The following is a 19,694-nucleotide window of genomic DNA, read 5'->3' on the forward strand; positions in this document are numbered from 1 at the left end:
AAAGGCATTTAATTTTTTCTGAATGATTTTATTTACTTATATGTAAATGTAAATTATTTAAAAATTGAAAGAAAAAAAAATAAGTCTGTAATTAATTAAGAGATTTTAAAAACGAATAAAAAAATTTGAAGTTACTAGTAGATATAAATGAAACCAAGTATTTGAAATGTAAGGTCATAAATTTATAGTTTTTAAATGTCTCCCAGTAAACTATGATGAAGATGGAAATAACTATGCCTTTGGAAATAACTGTGGGTTATAGGTTCCTATAATCGAAGGTACAGTACGTTTATTATGATCAAAATACTCGTAACTTTAAAGGTAATCGGAAACAAAACATTCTATTATCATTTTTATTTTTCATTTTATATATTTTTATATACTTTATGATCTTAAATCAATTTTTTGATTTTCTCAATAAAAAAGCATTTGAAAATGTCAACAAGATAATTTTATATCTTTTATAATTAAGCATTTTAGTAATAATCACAACATTCACTTTTCAACTGCAAATTGAAATTGTATAAGTTATTGTCATGTAAAAGAGGATATGGAATCTATGTCACATTCTATGTCTTTGTCCAGGAGTACAGTACCTCAATGTTTAAGTGATTGTTTCCTCATATGCCTTACAATTACTGTCGGTAGTAGACATATGTGATTTTCTTATCTTCATTTGAAAGACCATTTAGTTTAACAGGAGATAAAATGTCCTTATGGCAACTTGAGGGTATTAAAATGATAGCACTTACTTTAAATATAGAATATATCAAAAATTTTTTAAATTTTAGTAATTTCCCCTGTGAGAAATTTATTTTTAAGAATTGCATTTGACATTTTTCGCCTTAAATCAGTTGATTTATTCATAATGAGCACATTTATCCTTATTAGCGAATTTAATGAGTACATTTGCCTAAATGAATTTTTTTAGAACTATTACCGAGCTACGATTAGTATGATTAGTTTTTGTTTGGTGTCTATACAAAGAAGTCGAAAAATATTCGTGTATCGATTTTTAGCTGAATTTCATTCAAAATAAGCGTCGTTGTGATGTGGCCAAAGAGATGATTTCCAACGCAGATAGTGACCTCACATTCATCGAACACATCATAACTAGTGATGAGACATGGGTCTATAAATTTGACATGCCCACCAAACAACAATCGACCGAATGGTGCTTCGAAGGTGAGCCGAAACCGAAAAGAGAACGCCAAGGTCGGTCCAAAATCAAGGTTATGCTGACTGTTTTCTTCGATATTCGTGGTGTGGTGCACTATGAATTCCTTCCGGATGGTCAAACGGTCAATAAGGAGTATTATTTTGCCGTTATGCGTCGGTTGCGTGAGACCATTCGCAAAAAGAGTCCAGATTTATGGAAGGAAAACTCATGTATTTTACACCACGACAACGCACCGGCTCACACAACGTTGATTGTGTCGCAGTTTTTGCCCAAAAACTCCACCAATATCAACCAAGTACCGTACTCTCCTGATATGGCCCCGTGTGACTTTTTGCTCTTCCCCCGACTCAAATTGCCATTGCGAGTAACGCGTTTTGAGACCATAGAGGCCATAAAAAAGAATTCGCTGCGTGAACTAAAGGCCATACCTTCGGTGGCCTATAAAATTTGTATGGGAAATTGGATCAAGCGTTGACATGCACGTATTGCCGCAAGAGGAGAGTTTGAATTAAAATTTTGCGTGTTTTTTAAACTTCTCGTTATTTTTTGATCAAATGGTAAAATTGCCTTTTTCACATAAAGAAGATCAGAGAAGGTATATTAAGTTCGAAATGGCATATATAATAATTATATAGTATTTCAAATCTAAGACTGTTCCAAATTGGATAGGATAAATTTATGGGTGATGCAAAGTAAAAGTAATTGTTAATGAAAGTTTAAGAATTTTTTAATGAACGTAAAATTAACAATTTTTCACGTGTGCTATTAGGTGAAATTTTACGGTTTCCAGTCCTTTCATTAAAAAGTACCATATTTGGCTTTATTGATGTACTTTAAGTTGCTGGATAAGATGTAGTTTTTGCAAGTGAAACTTTGTTTTATTTTTTATTAAATCAATTATTATTAATGTTATTAAAATTAATAAAGTTTGCTTTATGAGAGGAAACTTTCTCATCTTTGTTCCACTCTATATCTTTCAAGGAAAATGGATAGTATGTATGTATGTATATTTATTTTCAATTTAAATTTCATTTTTACAATATGATGTATCTTAAATTAATATATAAATAAATATAAAAATAAATATAATTAAAATAGCGACTGTGACACAGTGTCGTCCGTCGAATATAGTTAACCTTGTAATTAATAAAAAAAAATTGATTATAGAAGAAGCAATAATTAATGTAGTATTATAACGCATGTAATAGGTTTTAAATAAATCCACTTCCCAAGTGTTGGAATTAGTATTATAATAAAATATATATTAAACAACACATAAACAAAACATAAAAACTGTATGTCGACAGTTTAGGTTTTCAGACAAGCAAATATTTCACCAAAATAATTAATTAATTATTTAAACTAGTTGTAGAAAAGTGGTTTTTAAGAGGTTTTGCAAACATTTGTTTAATGATTCAGTTGCTTCAATCGAGTTTCACATATGCCATTATTTCAGCTGAAACTCATGTGGAAGTAAAATGTAAAGCATTTTTCATTTTAGTTAGGAGTCCATGTACGTTACTTAACGCTGTGTATTTGGAAAATAAGAAGCTAAGGTTTCATTTGGTGAATTACATCCACGACGAACTTTCACAAACTTGAGTACTAATATTACTAGTGCTAAATTGTTATGTATCCGATGCTTTGGTTAATAGATAACAAAGAAGCCGTATCACGCGCATCTCACTACTCACAGTTAACATACTCGTATACGATTATACGATTACTACTGCATATATGCAGCATACACTAAATTATGCATACATAAGTTTTAAGTATGAGTAGATGAGTACGACAGTGTATCTAGAGCTTTGTCTGCATATCGCCTAAGACGTGTCTTATAATTAAGCTGCAGTTATTGCGCATAAACTACCTTTGGCATCTGTGAAAAATCATTAGGCCAACACATTAATTAAATCAAACAAAAGCAAATGAGATTACAAAACGAAAGCAAATTTTATTATAAAATTAAAAAATAACATAAATTGTTTCAACGTGCTCAGCTGTTTAATTATTACATACTATATAGTGTTTATGATGTCTGGTTTCTCGGTTTATAAATTATGTTTATAATTAACGTTATCATTAATTATAAGTATATACCTTAACAATATTTTAAAAGAAATTTTTGCATTAATTTCAATAATTAGTTAGTTATATGTTTTTAATATTTTAATACTTTTTTTTTAGAGCAAAAAATCAAATGGTGAAGCTAAAACTGCAGCATCCGAGAAATCACCAAAAACTATCAGTAACAATAACAATAATGGCAGTAGCAGAGATAACAACATATGTGGAAAACATTCATCAAATGGCAAGACAAATTGGAATAGTAAGGTAATGAATATAAACCGTTAATTGTTACATAAAATATAAACTTTAAGCAATCATTCCTATACCAAAAAAGTCCACATGTAACGGTATAGAGATATCTGTTTTCAAACATTTTTAATCATAAACTCTTCAGTATGAGGAGTTTGGACACAAATCAGGTCACTAAATTCATGTTAATAATAGAAGGTTAATTGAAAAAATTATTTTACTGCAATTTAATGTCCGCTTTTTGTTTTTAATGAATTAACATAAGTATACAAACTTTCAAGACTATTTGTTTTAATGAGTTTAAACGAATTAAGATTATGATATACAAGGAGGTTGAAAAAAAAATCTATTCAAATATGTTTCAATACAAAAAATTCAAATTTAAAAATGTTCCTATATTTGCCGTGATCGATCTTGTAAGTTCTATTAATCCCCGAGTAAATTGTCTGCGACCGGTATAATTTTTATTTCAACATTTGACTAGTTCAATATATATACATGGAAGCGATATATGGGCAGATGCCCCACAGGCAAAATATTGCAGAAAAGCGTTAGCGTCAGTGCAACGAACAGCAGTTTTGAGGATATCTTCATCGTACCGTACCGTTTCAAAGGAGCAGTGGTGCTGGTGATTAGTGGTAATATTCCGATTGACCTGCAGGATCAAGAGCGAAAGACATGTTGGCAGGCAAAACACATAGGGAACAACAACATCGACAGGCAGTCGATAGGGTGCAGAACCATTGCAGTATGACAGCATCGTTGGGATTCAGATAATCTTGAACGACGAACCGCAAGGCTCATCTCAGAGCTAAAAAAGTGGCTAGTAAGAGACTTCGCCGAGATTAACTACTACCTCAATCAGTTCCTGTCAGATCATGGATATTTCAACAGCTACTTCTACCGCATGCACAAAGTAGAGTCAGCAATAAGTGATTGCCCGAATGAGAAGTGCTAGCAGTGCAAGTTGGTGTTTTCTTTCCAAGAATGGTGATAAAAAAAATGGTTGAAAATATAATAAACTTGGATCGCATAGGAATGTTTGCTGAAAAGATCCTGAGGTTGATAAAAGTAGATTTCGATAGAAGACAGCTGGAGTAACCAGATGTATTACAGTAATATGAAGAGCAAGGTTAATCAGTCTTAAATGAAGGGACCCTACTTCATTTTCTTAAACTTATGGCAAGCAGATTTCAACATATTATACGTATATAGTTTTTACTCCCTGTTCTATGTTCAGAAGAAAATAATTAGTTTCTCTCTAATGAAAGAAATAACCACCATTACTTTTGTTGCTGAATTCTGAAGTCAGCATTTATTTGGTAATTTAGCATTATTGTCTTGTTTCTGGGTTCAATATATAGAACCAAATTTTATCAGTCGCGGTAATTTTATTAACTGTGCTGGAGCGCCTATTCTCAAATTTGTAAAGAAAACATTGTTGAGCAAAACACACATGCACCTTTTTTTGAGCTTCAGCTACAATTGGGAAAAACGTATGATACGGATTTTTTATATATCTAAGATAATTGCTTAATATTTCCTTCTTTCTCTTAATTCCGATTTTTTAATTTATATTGGAAACAATAATTTCATATTTGACGTGTCTATAAGGCTCGTGTTATGCAGACAGTTATATGACGAATGGTCACGGCCATTTTATGCTCGTTTTTATCATGACCAAAATGCATGTTATGCGAAAAGTCACATCAAGTCATATTATAAATTTCATATATTTGCTACTACTTAATACGTTTTGGCTGTGCCTAAATTTAAAAGGAAATATAGATATGTTCACTTACAATTTGACACCAAAAATTAATAGCTGCAATAAACTCATAGATGCTGTAAAAATGTTAATTTGTTATTTTACAATTATTAACAATACTTACAAAATTATACGCCTTTCTTTTAAATCGGAAAGTGTGAGAATTCGATTATTAGCAGTACATAAACTCGGCTGCGTTGCTTCCTGGAATTTTTTTTCCAAAATGTATTAAAATTGTATTAATTTGCCCTTAAAAGGCATAGATGTTGACAATTTTGACTGAGCAACACTGTTTTGACCAACATGTCGCACATAAAGCCTCGTCACCGTGACCATTTTTAAATCGTAATTTCTTATTTTCTATCAATTTCTTACTTTCTCTCAAATATATAAATTCGCTTGTGTTGCTTACTGGAATTTTTTTTCCAAAATGTATTAAAATTGTATTAATTTGTCCCTAAAAGGCATAGATGTCGACATAGTTGATAATATCAAATGTGACGTGACCATGACTGTGTGTATAATATAGCCATAATTGAGCTACTGTTAGTCCTTTCGTATGGTAAATTGTTTCAATTGTTTTGAAAATAGTTACAGTTGAATTATTCAGAAATTTAATAAACCATTTATCATTAACATTTAAATGGTTGATGCAGAACTCCCATAGTATTATGATTTAGGGTATTGAAAGTATGAGTAAAGTGATGGGGTTCATTTCTTAATTTATATAAATTTATATAAAGTTGACAAGGTTAAAAATATGTATTTTCAATTTAGTTGTTGAGGCAGAATACTTATAGTATCATGACTTAGGCTATTGAAAGTATGTTATGTGTGAAGTGAAGGGGTTTACTTCATAATTTATATAAATTTAAATAAAGTTAGTTTTAGGTTAAGAATGCGTATTTTCAATATAATTACTTTCACAAAAAAAAAATTTAAGCAAGTAAGTAAGCATACTAAGAATATTCTTGATATCTGGTTTAAATATTTTATTCTTATGTTAAGGCTAGTCGAGTCAATCCACTTGAGCACTTTTACTCTCTATTAACTGCGATGTTTCTTCATAACCGCCCTCTACGCCTTGACTAGATTATTGTTTATCACTTCATCAGACTAAGCAATAACTGACCTCAGATCTGCATACCTACCCGAGGAGTCTGTACCCATTTTAGTAAATGATTTTTTTCAAAAACAATAATATCAGGTATGTTTTATCTATTTATAGATGCAAATAATTTTTTACTAAATTTTTTGATTTTGCTTACAATAAAAAATTCGACAAATGATAGAAAAAAGATAATACTCATTGTTTTGTAAGAGTGACTTCGATGACTTGCCACACTTTTCCGTTTCAATTGGAAAAATATTATACATTTTTGAAAAATTTTCTTCACTACTTTTTCTAGAAATAAACCGCAATCAATCGTATAATTTGCATAAAAACAGTAATTCGAAAAAAATCCTAACTGAAAAGTATCTGCGATAGTTGAATGATGAATGAATGAATGCATTGTTGAATTATTCAATAACTTCAATTTTCTAAGAAAGTCTTAAAGCTAAAAACTATAACAAACAATAACAGCACTGATTGAAACACAAACTGACATGGTCAATAAAAATTTAAACACTGCATTTTACATATGTTATGTATCTTTAGCAGTGAAGTGATGAAGAAGAAGCAGAAAGAATGCCTTTGCGAATAAATCAAACAAGAGCAGTAAGAGTTTGGTATTTAGTAGATTGAATCACGTTGACTGAACGCGTTGCAGTGCCATACATGAGCTGAAACAGTACACGAAACATTCGTAGAAGGAACGTGATGTATTGTTTTCATAAGTCTAAAATGTAACAATTACGGATACATTTAACATGGAAAGTAGGCCTGACCACTTGCGCGTCAGTCATTGCTTTAGTTTCTGTACGAACAACTCTTCATGTACTATTTTCCGTGTTGCAATTATTTTCTGAGGTACTTCTTTCGGGTTTCTTGTTTTAAAATTTTAATTCTTTTTATATTTGCAGCCAATTAAATACTTAAGTTCTGACTTGTGCTTGTTCTTGTCATTCATTAGCTATTATAATTAATTATAGTTCTCAGAGTTGTAAAAATGTAGTTCATGCAGATTTCTTAACCCTGACCTGTTGGAAGCTGCGCTTAATGTCTTTACTTGAATAATGAATAAATTCTTGTAACTTGCTTGAGTGCGGGCTTGAGTACGAAAATCTTGTTTACTAAACAATTTAATTATAGTTGCGTAAGGTAGTAATAGTTAATAAAATATTTATTGCTAAGTAAAAGAACTTATGCAATCATTTAATGTATACACAAGGTTTAGTAGGTAGGTATAATATGATTTGTTAGAAAGTTTAGAAAATGACTTATTTATTTGTGCTGTATACTAGCAGGGCTAGATAAAACTCACATTAAAGCGAACTAAACACATTATTCAACAAATCTTGTACGTGCTTATAATTTGTTATTTACATTAAGACTGAAAAGTTTTCGGAAATTCTCATTTAAAATTCGCGCGCTGTATATTTTTCGATATTTTAAGTTTATGTAGTTTGGCAGCACTGTCCTTAATTACTATGCCAAAAATGAGCTCGATCTGTCAGACAGTTCGTTTACGGCAGCTGTTGAAACCAGTTCACCTCAGTAGTGCGTTGCGAAATGTCTTCGACGGTCGTACGACCGTCCTGGAAGGCTTTGTACCACTCATAAACTTGAGTTTTCGATAAAACTGATTCCCCATAAGCCTTTTGTAGCATTCGCAACGATTCTGCACACGAAATTTCGTTCGAAACACAAAATTTGATGCAAACTCTTTGTTCAATATTTTTTTCCATTGTTTTTTTCGCAACGCCCTACTGAGGTGAACTGGTTTCAACAGCTGCCGTAAACGAACTGTCTGACAGATCGCGCTCATTTTTGGCATAGTAATTAAGGACAGTGCTGCCAAACTACATAAACTTAAAATATCGGAAAATATACAGCGCGCGAATTTTAAATGAGAATTTCCGAAAGCTTTTCGGTCACAATGTAGATTAAAATTAATAGATTAGAACTACATGTTTTGTTTTGAACGTTACAGGAAAGTATACCGTAATGATTCATATATAAAACACAGTTAGTATTCAAAAAAGTAGGTCGATTAGTAAGCTAAAGAAATAATAAATAGAATTTGATGTATATAAAACAGAATTATTTGTAGACCATTGCTTCTGGTTTAAACTGATAACAATTTGATAAATATGAAAAATCTTTACTTATAGATCATACCCTCTGTTTGTATCATCTAATAGGAATTTGATTAATTTAAAAAAGACTTACTAATAGATCATACCTTTTGTTTGTATCATCTAATAGGAATTTGATTAATTTAAAAAGACTTACTTATAGATTATACCCTCTGTTTGTATCATCTAATAGGAATTCGATTAATTTAAAAAATGACTTACTTATAGATCATACCATCTGTTTGTATCATCTAATAGGAATTTGATTAATTTGAAAAACAGTTACTTGTAGACCATGGTTTTTTGGTTAAGCTGAAAAGAATTTGATATATACATATGACAATAACTTATGGTTTATAGTTTTATGGTTTAAATTATATACTGAGTTATTATTATAACTGGGCTATATTAGTAATTACTAAAACGGACTTAACTGTAGACCCCGTTCTAACTTCTAATACAGGCAACATTGTTGTTTATGAAGTCTAAAGCATTGTTAAATGCCAGAGACAACACCGGTACTTCTAAACCGGTATTTATCAAAAAATGTTTTCCAAGAAGTTGTTTATTTTTTAAACTTTTACCAACTAAATAAATTGAATTATTCAATCAAATCAAGGGTCCAAATAGAATAGCAATAGATGTGACGTGTGGTGTTCCATAAAGATAATAAGAGACCTCATATAAATTTAGTAACTCAATAAATACTATTACATTTTGGATGGGTCGTCTTACTGTACTCCCCATCCTCTCTAGATCTGGTACTTTCTTATTATAACTTGTTTCTGTTCTTCAAATGACGACGTCAAATATTTACAAAAAATTAGAATTTTTATGAGCGTGTAATCATGTTACTGTCAAAAACATTATATGCGTCACGATTCAACTAAATATTTATACACCATAAAAAAATATTTTTAATGTTAATTTTGAGACGCGACTTATGACGAAACGAAAAAAGAAGGGTTTCAACAGTGATGAAGAAGTAACAACAAAAATTTGATTAATTTGTTGAAATTTTTGTTGTTGCTTCTTCATTACTATTCGAACTCTTCTAAAAATTTTTTTTTTCATCCAGAAAAAGAAATTATTTTTGAAACAAATAGTAGAAATAGGTTACCTCTGATTTCATAACTACTTATCTGACTTTTATAGTTATAGAATTTCAAACTTAATTTTTTGTAGTGCTGGCTTTTTCACTAATGATTTCCTGATTGCAAAAAAATAATACGAGTATAAGGTCGGAATTGTTTTAAGTACAATGCAATTAGAAGGTGATTATATGATCAGACTAAATTCTTTTTGGATGGATTTAAAGTTTAAAAAGACGTAACCTTAAGAAGGAGCTTTTTTCTAATTGCCTTGAATTAGAATTTTGAGTGTCTAAAAGGTTTTTCGGTGAATCTTTTACTTTTGACAAATTCTCTTTAAAGAGCATATGTTAGAATTTAGTTTAAGAATACTCCAATTAGATTCATTTCTTTAAATAGTGTATTATGTCGAAGTTTTAAAAAAAACCATTTTTGGTAGACATGACCTTTTCATTTGATTTGAATTTATGCCCTTCATTGTGGGCTAGATCTGGCTAATAGGATAAATTGTCAATCAATATGAAAAGCCATATGTGAATTTTTTAATGGTGATTGGCGAAGTGTGAGTCATTTGCATTGTTTTGTTAAATACTTTCTTTTACAAATGTGTACATTTTTAGTAATTTAATTTATCTAGAAATGTGGTTTGCTCCAGTTATTCTGAACCATTTCCGAGATGATTAATTAACAACAAATTAGCCATTATCTTCTGTGCTGATAACACAAGATTTGACTTCATCTTTATTTGAGTTCATTGACATTTTTTAATCAACTGTTTCCATTATGCTTTGATCTATTAGGTCTATTAGGTGTTGTCAATATATATTTCGTAACAGAATTTAACACAAAACTTACTTAGTTTTATTAAGCTGTTCTTATAAAATCTCAGAATTATTAAAGCGATTGCGTTTTTGTTCCAATGTCAATAAATAGGTCATCCATCCAAAGCCCTAACAATTTTCTCATCCCGAATATCAAAACGCTCATGTCAAAATCATCATACTTTTGCTGACTCGTTTACGATATTATGGTATATCGTATTTCATCGTATCGTATTTGTACATCTGCCTGCGTGAGTTCTTTATTTCACAAAGCTAAAGTTCTTTTTTTTGTTTAGTACAAATTATATATATGACAGATTGTTTTTTTAATTTATTTTTTAAAAAATATTTTAATTAAATAAATGAAAAAATTTATATTAAAAATTACTTATTATATTATATAAATTTTTTAATAAAGGAATTAGATTTAATAAAATTATTCTAAAGAATTGTGTTAGAATTTTGACAATGTCAACGACAGCGCTCCAGTGGCGCAATTGGTTAGCGCACGGTACTTATAATCAGTAACTTGTGTGAGATATGCCGGGGTTGTGAGTTCGAGCCTCACCTGGAGCAATTTTTTTTATGACCAAATAATTTTTTTTAAATTTATTTGAACTGAATAATATTTAATTTTAAAAATTTAATAGCTTTTATTTTTAATTTAATTACTTTATAATAATAAAATATAAACAATATTATGTCAAAATAAGCAAAATAAAATAAATAAATTAAATTAAATAATTAAATTTATATATATATATATATATTACTGATAGAAGTAATTTATATATCTTCTACACATAAATAATGGTGATAATAAAAAACAAGCTTTATATTAATGATTGTCTTTACAAAACTAGTAATTAACTGTAATGATTTTTATATCATTTAATTTAATTAACATAATATTAAATTTTTATTAATGTATTTATATTTTTTCTTGTTGAAATGATGCGTTATTCTGAAATGATAGCTTTGGCAGCCCCCTTCTCAACGCTCCAGTGGCGCAATTGGTTAGCGCACGGTACTTATAATCAGTAGCCTGTGTGAGATATGCCGGGGTTGTGAGTTCGAGCCTCACCTGGAGCATGTGTTTTTTTTTGTTTTCTATAAATAAATAAAAATTTCTTTTATATTATGTTTAAAGTTATTTATTTAAAAAATATAAATTCTAAATGAAAAAAAAATCCTTACAGTAAGGTAGTAAAACAATTAAGCCATAACTTATAAAATTAATTATAATATTAATTTGTGAGTATGTACTTTGGGTTGATCCTTTAAATTCGTCAGATTTGATTTAGGCTTATTATTTTCTGTTCGGAGATATTAAACGGATGTCCCAACGACAGAGATTTTACTCGTTGTAGAACTCCCAAAAAATATTTTCCGTTCACCGTCTGACCTTTTGGCACGAATATATTATGAATTGTTCATATTCATTTATATTGAAAGGAAATGGCTATAAACTGCTCGAAATCGGAAATAATTTCATTTCGTTTCGATATATTATTGAAAAACTTGAAACTGTAAATAAGTTATAAATATATACAGGGCTAAGCGATTTTTTATTGATTCGAATTCAAACAATTTGTGATAATAATTAAAATTTCAAAATCCATTTACATTAGCTGGATGTGACCATTTTTTGCCTTGCCTATGGCCTTCAAACGATTAAAAAATGAGTTGCATGCTTTACAAATGTGGTTTTCCGTTATTTTGGCCCATATTTTGGCATATTTTTTAGTCTTTATATTGCTCTCCAAAATAGCTCAGATGGAATCGTCCACCGGATTTGGATCTGGCGAATTCGAAAGCAATTGTGTGGACGAAATGAAGTGTTGAACATGATTTTTTAATCATTCTTGATTCACACGAGCTTTATGAAACGGTGTCAAGTCTTGTTGGAACGTATCTTGAGCCTTGTAAGGCTTTACCTTGAGTTCATTCTGTAATATGCGTCGGATGGTTCGCTGAGATATAACGAAATTACACTATTACGCTTGAATTTCATTTCAAGTTCTATAAAGTTTAGACGCAAATGCTTGCCGTAGCTTTTAAACAATATAAACAGGTGTCATTCGTATGAATTTCATACGAGTCGTTTGTCTCCAATAAAAACATTTATAATTTTCTTTTTAAATCTGGGTAACGAAAGACCCCTCGTGAAACTGTTGTCGAGGCTAAACCTTTCAGTCTTCCAGTTTTTAGCCGCTCAATAGAATGTGTTTCCCGTGGCGCATACAGATTTTAAAATTAATTAAGGATAGGTTAGGTTGCGGTTACAAATTTGTGTTTCAAAACTCAGTTAAGCACAAATAATTGCCTGTTGTAATACCGCGAATGAGACACAGTCTGTACGCTAGATTCGAGAAACCACCGTAGGAGTAGAAATCCTAAACATTTAGCTCCGAAGATTTTAAATCTTTACTATGTCAATGATGCGCGCTGACACATAAGGTCTGGTACAAATTCACTCTCATCAAGTAGAAGGTTACTAACCTTGCAAGTGTATGAACTTGTATGAAACTTGTCTTTAATTTTAAAGAATGGTAGTGCTATTACTAGGAGTTTTAAAACTCCTAGTTAATAATGGAAACTATCACATGAGGTCGAGTATAGTTTCCTCGTTATCTTCAGAGGCAGAACCCATAACAAGCGTTATAAGTTAGGAAAGGGGCCCCAACTAGTTGAGATTTTAAATCTCCTAACCAATAATGGACACTGTCACATGGGACCGTTTCCTTGTTGTCATAAGAGACAAAACCCATAACATAAGTTGTAAGGAAAGACGAGATAAGAAAGTGAATGGGATATCTAAAGAATGATAGTAATCACTTAAAACAAGTTAGAATAAACAAGTTATTTATGTTACTAAATGTTTAGGGTATAAGTATAAGTACAGCAAAAGTTCAGGGTTCAATCAATTTGAAGTAAAATTATATAGTAACTCTGAATGCATATAAAACAAAAAATAATTAAAAATTATAAAACATTATTTATGGATAAACATTACAAAAAAGTGAAAATATAATAGCACTAATGTTTATATTACATTTTGCCTAACTAGTTACTTTGTAAAAGTAATTTTCGATAAAAAAATTATAATGGAGCGAATTTTCAAAAGCTCCAATCCATATATGAGATACAATTTATTAATTTTCCCTATAATTAATTTAGTTAATTAAGAGTAACATAATATAGGGAAGCATTTTGTAATAACTCTTTAAAAAGCAAATAATTGGGATCTATTAAAAATTTTAAATAAAACTACAAATAAATAGTTGTTTCCTTTCCATTAAAAATATTTCACGGCAATACCCTCAATAATTTTAAAAGACGGTGAATACTATCACAAGGGAAGCTTGGATATAACATCAGCTATTAAGTCTTCTGAACGAAAGGGAGTATCCAAGTAATCTCAGTGAATGTGCTATAAAAAAAAGATTAGTATTAATTTCAAGTTTCATAAAATCAAGTATTGCAAATAGTTTTACTACGAAGATGAAAGCTTCAAATTACCGAAAACAAAGAGAATAATTAAAAACTTCCTAATTTTCATTTGCATGTGCATATATAATTTACTGAGGAAATTTTTTTTTTTAATTAAATAATTAATGTAAGAAACTTTAAAAATTTCTTATGCATGGTAACATGAGGTGATGTCTTATTCACTGTTGTTCAACCAGAAGTGACTTTTTAAATAAAGTCAAGCACGCTACAAATTATTTATAGATAGTATTAAAAATTGAAATTTCTCTTTTTCGGATGAAAGAAAGATTGTCTGCTATTACAAAGCACCTGCAATATTTTTCCAATCAAGTAAATATTCATAACAGCTGTGGTCATCGCAATGATGTTATATCAAACGGAAAGAGCTCATACAATGTAAAAGTGTTTTTTTTTTATTATTTTATAATATATAATTTGTATTTAAATATACACAAATATATTAAAATATATTTATTTTAAAATTATTATTATATATATATATAATTATGTATATATACAGTCAAACTTTAATAACTCTAAGTTCATTTTTGCAAAGGAAAGGTTCGACTTCTGGAGACTTCGAGTTAGAGAATTTTTTAATTTTTTTTATTTTTGAAAGAAAGTCGAATTACATTTTAAGATATTTATTTATTTGCAATCAATAAAGCACAGAAGTTATATTGAAGTAAAATATTCAAAAATCAGGGTTTGGGACTTTAATTTTTTTTCTTATTACGAAACAAGATTTAAAGTCCTGGGAATAGTACTCGTTGTACGCACTATTAGTTTATTACCCAGCGGGTGCTAGATAATTGTCTAGGGGTGTCACGTGGAGGCTGTGCGACAGATTAGATTGCGGACGACAAGGATTGCGCTGGCATTTTTCATGTTAAATGCAATTCGGCACGTTACCTTGTGTACTCGATTCCATGGGCTCGCGGCTCTTCCACTATTCTTCGGAATAGTGTAAAAGCCTAAATATGAATTAAAGATTACCAGAGTTGAAATAAGTGTCTCATATGTGGTTTCATAATTATTTCTGCAAATTGAATTTTGGAGTCATTACATTCTCTTGGCGCTTCAACATTGATAAAAAGGATTAACATGAATCCTTATCAAAACTAAAAAAAGTTGCTGTTAAAAAGAAAATATTTCCGAAGTAGGCATCCGTCGTTAATGGATATTTGGAAGACTATTACGACATGCACTATTTAGAGAAAAAGTAGTAGGACAAAAAAGTAGGAGCATCGATGAGAAAAATGTATTAAGAAAAGAGAAGCTCGATTTAAAAAAATTAAAAAACGTTTTTGCCTATATTAGGCGTAAAATCTTTGAAAAATTTTTATACATAGATATCCACACACATATAAGTATACATAATATTTGTGAAGAGAAGGGGTGACATGGTTACCATACAATACGTGTTTAAATCCAATCACACTCTTTCATTATTTTATGGTATTTTGTGGTCAATGGCTTTTAATAAAACTTGTTGGAAAACTTCGATGACATAAAATTGTTTATGACGACGCGCTGCTTAATTAACAGAAATGACAAATATTTTTAAAATTTATATTTATTTTTGTCTGTTTCTACGTTTTTTTTCTACAATTGAAAACTTTTAAAATAACACAAAAATTGTAAAAAGCTAATAGCATTAATTTAAAAAAAATGTTGAACACCCAAAAAAACTGTAAATATATATGATGAAGGTGTCTAATGTTTAATTCATATTAGCAACTTTATACATTTTTTATCCAAAATTTGACACGAGAGGTTTTAAGATGTGAACACGCCATAAGACTATCTATCGTGCAGACAGTTATCACAGAGATAAATTCAAGTAATTGAGTAAACTTGAAGTGAGTAAATTTAAGTTTGAAATGTAATGTTTGCAAAAATGACTTTCTATCTGAGAAATGGACCCATTAATGTTTCAATATATCTTTAGAGTTATATTCAAGATCATTAAATGTTAAAAATGTACAAAATCACAAGTGAACGGTAAAAATGCAATAACATTTAAATACATATTACATTTTTATCAAAACTTAATTAAGTGAATTCTTTGACTTACCAAGCAGCTGTTTTAGATAATGCCAAATATTTTTTAATACTTAAATCGAACAGACGGTCCTTAAATTCATGCCATATTCTATACTTAAAAATAGAAATGGAGTTATCGTTTTTTTTTGTTTCATTACTCATAAATAACTTTGAATATAGAGTGTACGAAAAGTTCACCCTCAATTAAAAACCGTATAGAATACAACATAATAGAAAATTATAATAATATGGGAAGATATATTGAAGTTCATCTGGTTCTATTCGAAGAAAAGTTATTCAGTCATTGCAATGACTTTGAATGACTTTTATTATCAAAATGTGTCTCTATGTTATGAATATCCTTTCTTGAGGTGTTATTAGTTTCAAGCATGTGTATTTCAAATAGGAACTCATCATTTTCCTCTTGCTGACCCACAGTATGGCCATGAATGTTACTGGATGATTTAACGGGTTTCATAATGTTGAGGTTGATAACGAGTTTCATTACAGGTCATTATGGTCTGAAATATCACCTTCATACACTACAATTATCTGCTAACTCGGAATGCAGATTATGCCTTGAAGATGAGGAAACGACCATGCACATTCTTTGTGACTGTCCAGCTTTAATAATGCATAGAAGAAACCTGTTTGATAAAGAATTTCTGTCAGCAGAGCAGATTAAGAACTCTTCTCTAGATTTAGTTCTACATTTTATTCACAAACTTTAAGGGGTTTTGTTTAATCAATAGTGAAACTGGTACAATAGGACTCTTCTGGCCGCAGTACCGGCTGTTGGGCAAGTTTCACGTCTACTCTTTAAAAAAAAAAATAAAAATACTGGATGATTCGTTATTTTTCAAACAGATAATCTATAATCTGTGGTTCTTTAGTACCCCAAGGGTTAAATCCAATAAATCAACAAAATGTGATAGATCCGCTCTTAAAATGATTAAAGGGTGACAAAAACTGCTAATACTAATTCTAAATTCTTGGACTTACTATACAGCTATTTTGGATAATGCTAAATATTTATAATCATCAGTTCTTTGGTACCCCTAGCGTTAAACCCAATAAAGCAACAAAATCTGTTAGATCCGTTCTGAAAATGGGAAAACGGTTACACAAACCCCATATTCTAATTGTTACAGCCAAATCATCACCAATTTTTTGGAGGTTACGAGTATGTGATCTGAATAAAATGATGCTACAAGCGAAGAAGAAGAACAAGAAAGAAAAGAAGAAAGAGAGGAAAAAAAAGAAAAGAAGAACAAGAGAAAAAGAACAAGAAAGAAAAGAAGAAAAATAAGAAGAGAGAAAGAGAAGCAGAAAAAGAGAAGTAGAAAAACGAAAAGAAGAAATAGAAGTTGAAAAACTAAAAGAGTATAAAGAAGAAGAAGATGATAAAGAAGAAGAGGCCCTATAATATCTATAGATATATGACATGAGCGCCGTAAGAAACAAATTTTGTGTTCTCCAAAGTCAAATTACTTTATTCAAATAATATATATATATAATCACTGACAATTTTTAATATTTCTCAAAATTTTGTAATTTAAGCAAAATAACAATTCTCATTTGGTATTAATGATAAAACTATGTGATTATTGCCAATACATCAAATTTATGTTATTTACTATATTTAATAAATTTTGTTTTTTAACATTTAAGCAGTTAATGAATCGAGCCAAGTAATGGTATAAGGATGTAAATTAAAAAGTGTTGATAATTAAAGTTAATACTTAAAAAGATATAAATAACGAATGAATTATTCAGGAATTTATATTTATGTTTCGTTGATTCATTATTACAACTTTATAATGGCACCACATAACAATTTAGGCTTTAAGTGTATAATGCTTAGCATTTTAATATATTATATTTCTTATTCTAATTAGCAAAATGAAATTGAAGTTGATCATCAACAACTTATGGTGTAAACTTACTTTCAGATTGTTCAGTATTGGTGAAGTAGGCGCCAATAAGTGCACAGGCCTTTCTGTACACATCTTTATTTTTATGACACTGCAAACCTTGTAATTTTCTTAAACCTCCAATTTTTTCAAAAATAACACACAGATTGTGTAAGTTGCCGGTTCTTTTAGCTAATCCAAAACAATTACTAATCCCAGTAAGTACGATCTTAACAACGAAATCATTGTTTGCATTGAGTAAACCAGAAAATGGTTTAAGCAAATCATACTTCTCCCACAAATCTCTAACTTGATCTATTGATTCATTTGTTGTTATATTCGTAACAGTCCATATAGCTTCTTTTTTGGATCTAAAATCACCTTTCTTTAAAACATAACTGATGTTGGTGAGCAAATTGGAATCTAAAACTGCTTGAATATGTTTTTGATTGCCGGCAGTTATGTGCCCAATAGCATAGGCTGCTTCCAACACGATGTTGTTATTATTATGTCTTAACAAAACAGCCAACTTTTGTAATCCCTTCGCTTCAATTACTTTATCGATTTGGTAGTCAGTGCCACTACAAACTATGTTGCTAACAGTGCGTAGTGCAGGTGCAATAATATGAGGTACCTCAGAGCCCAACATTACGATTAGGCGTGGCACGACACCAGCTTCAACAACAACTTGAATCCTGTTATTGTCAACATTTGTAACGTATGATAAGGCCCAACAAGCATTAGCCGCAACTGATATATCATTGACGCACAGAAAATCTGATAACACTGGTATTAAAAGTTGAATTTGATCAAATGGCGGAGGTGACTTCTTATTATCACACAAATTGGTCATTAGCCAAACAATAATACGTAACACGGAAAACGGGATAATATTGTTGATTATTTTTGTAATGCACGGTACGACGTTACAATTGATAATCATATCTCGAGCTGCAGAGCTATATTCAGCAATTTTTGCTAGAACCCAGGCAGCCTGTTCCACAAGACTTATTGACTTGGATTGTAATAAAATAATCAAGTGTGGAATCGCATCATAAGTGATACTTTGTATTCGTTCAGATTTACGAGAAGCGATATTAGTCAGTACCCAAGCTGCTTCAAATTGCATTATAGGATTAAAAGTATCTTGCAATAATTTAATAGCAATTGGAACAACACTATGATAAATTCTCTCATCAATCTTTTTATAAGGTCGATCACAAATCATTTTACGAGCCGCTATCATACCAGTAAATTGTTGATACTTATTTTCGCTTAGCATTGTGTCTACAATTTGTTCAACAGTAGGTAAAGCCGATGATTGTCCATTATTTTGAGTAGAGAGCGGCCAAACAACTTTGTCTATATTATTAGTATTACGACGTTTAAACCAATGATATTCCTTCGAGTATTGACGCACTTCTCTTCTATTCTCATTGCGGCGATGATCCGATTTTTTAGTGTCTCGGATGTTCCACTTGTACAAATTGTGGCTACTGGTTTCCAATTTACTATACATTTCAAACGAAATCAAGTCAATTAAAAGGAAACTTGTAGGACGCTTTATCGCAAAAACAAAGCTTGCCACACTTTGAAAACTGCCAGTGATGCCAAATCATGATCAAAGATCACGTATGTACATAGAAAATTTATTAATGACCAAATATCAATTTTGAAAATGTATTATTAAAAATTTTTTGGAATTGCAAAATTGCTCCAATATTGCCGCAATAGTATTGCAGCATGTTCATAAATGTAATTTCTGGCCACACTGTTACAGTCATCTCTTAATAAATGCAGCATTTACAAAGCTTTTGCGCA

General features: G+C 30.2%; 1 protein-coding gene and 2 non-coding genes across 3 annotated transcripts in view; all 3 read left to right on the forward strand.

Moving 5' to 3' along the window:
* Window positions 1-1,328: 1,328 nt before the first annotated feature.
* The window catches only part of LOC119666754, a 31,358-nt gene continuing 12,992 nt past the window's right edge, over window positions 1,329-19,694 (forward strand). Inside the window, exons 1-2 of the mRNA XM_038076037.1 lie at window positions 1,329-1,475; window positions 3,371-3,517. Coding sequence (XP_037931965.1) covers window positions 1,329-1,475; window positions 3,371-3,517 — 294 coding nt within the window. The remainder of the gene's footprint in view (window positions 1,476-3,370; window positions 3,518-19,694) is intronic.
* On the forward strand, window positions 10,905-10,998 carry Trnai-uau. The gene is made up of 2 exons: window positions 10,905-10,942; window positions 10,963-10,998. It is a non-coding gene; the product is annotated as a tRNA-Ile (tRNA).
* Trnai-uau lies at window positions 11,421-11,514 on the forward strand. Its single transcript has 2 exons — window positions 11,421-11,458; window positions 11,479-11,514. It is a non-coding gene; the product is annotated as a tRNA-Ile (tRNA).

Source organism: Teleopsis dalmanni, chromosome 1, assembly GCF_002237135.1.
Source record: "Teleopsis dalmanni isolate 2A chromosome 1, ASM223713v2, whole genome shotgun sequence".
In the NCBI taxonomy this organism is placed as follows: domain Eukaryota; kingdom Metazoa; phylum Arthropoda; class Insecta; order Diptera; family Diopsidae; genus Teleopsis; species Teleopsis dalmanni.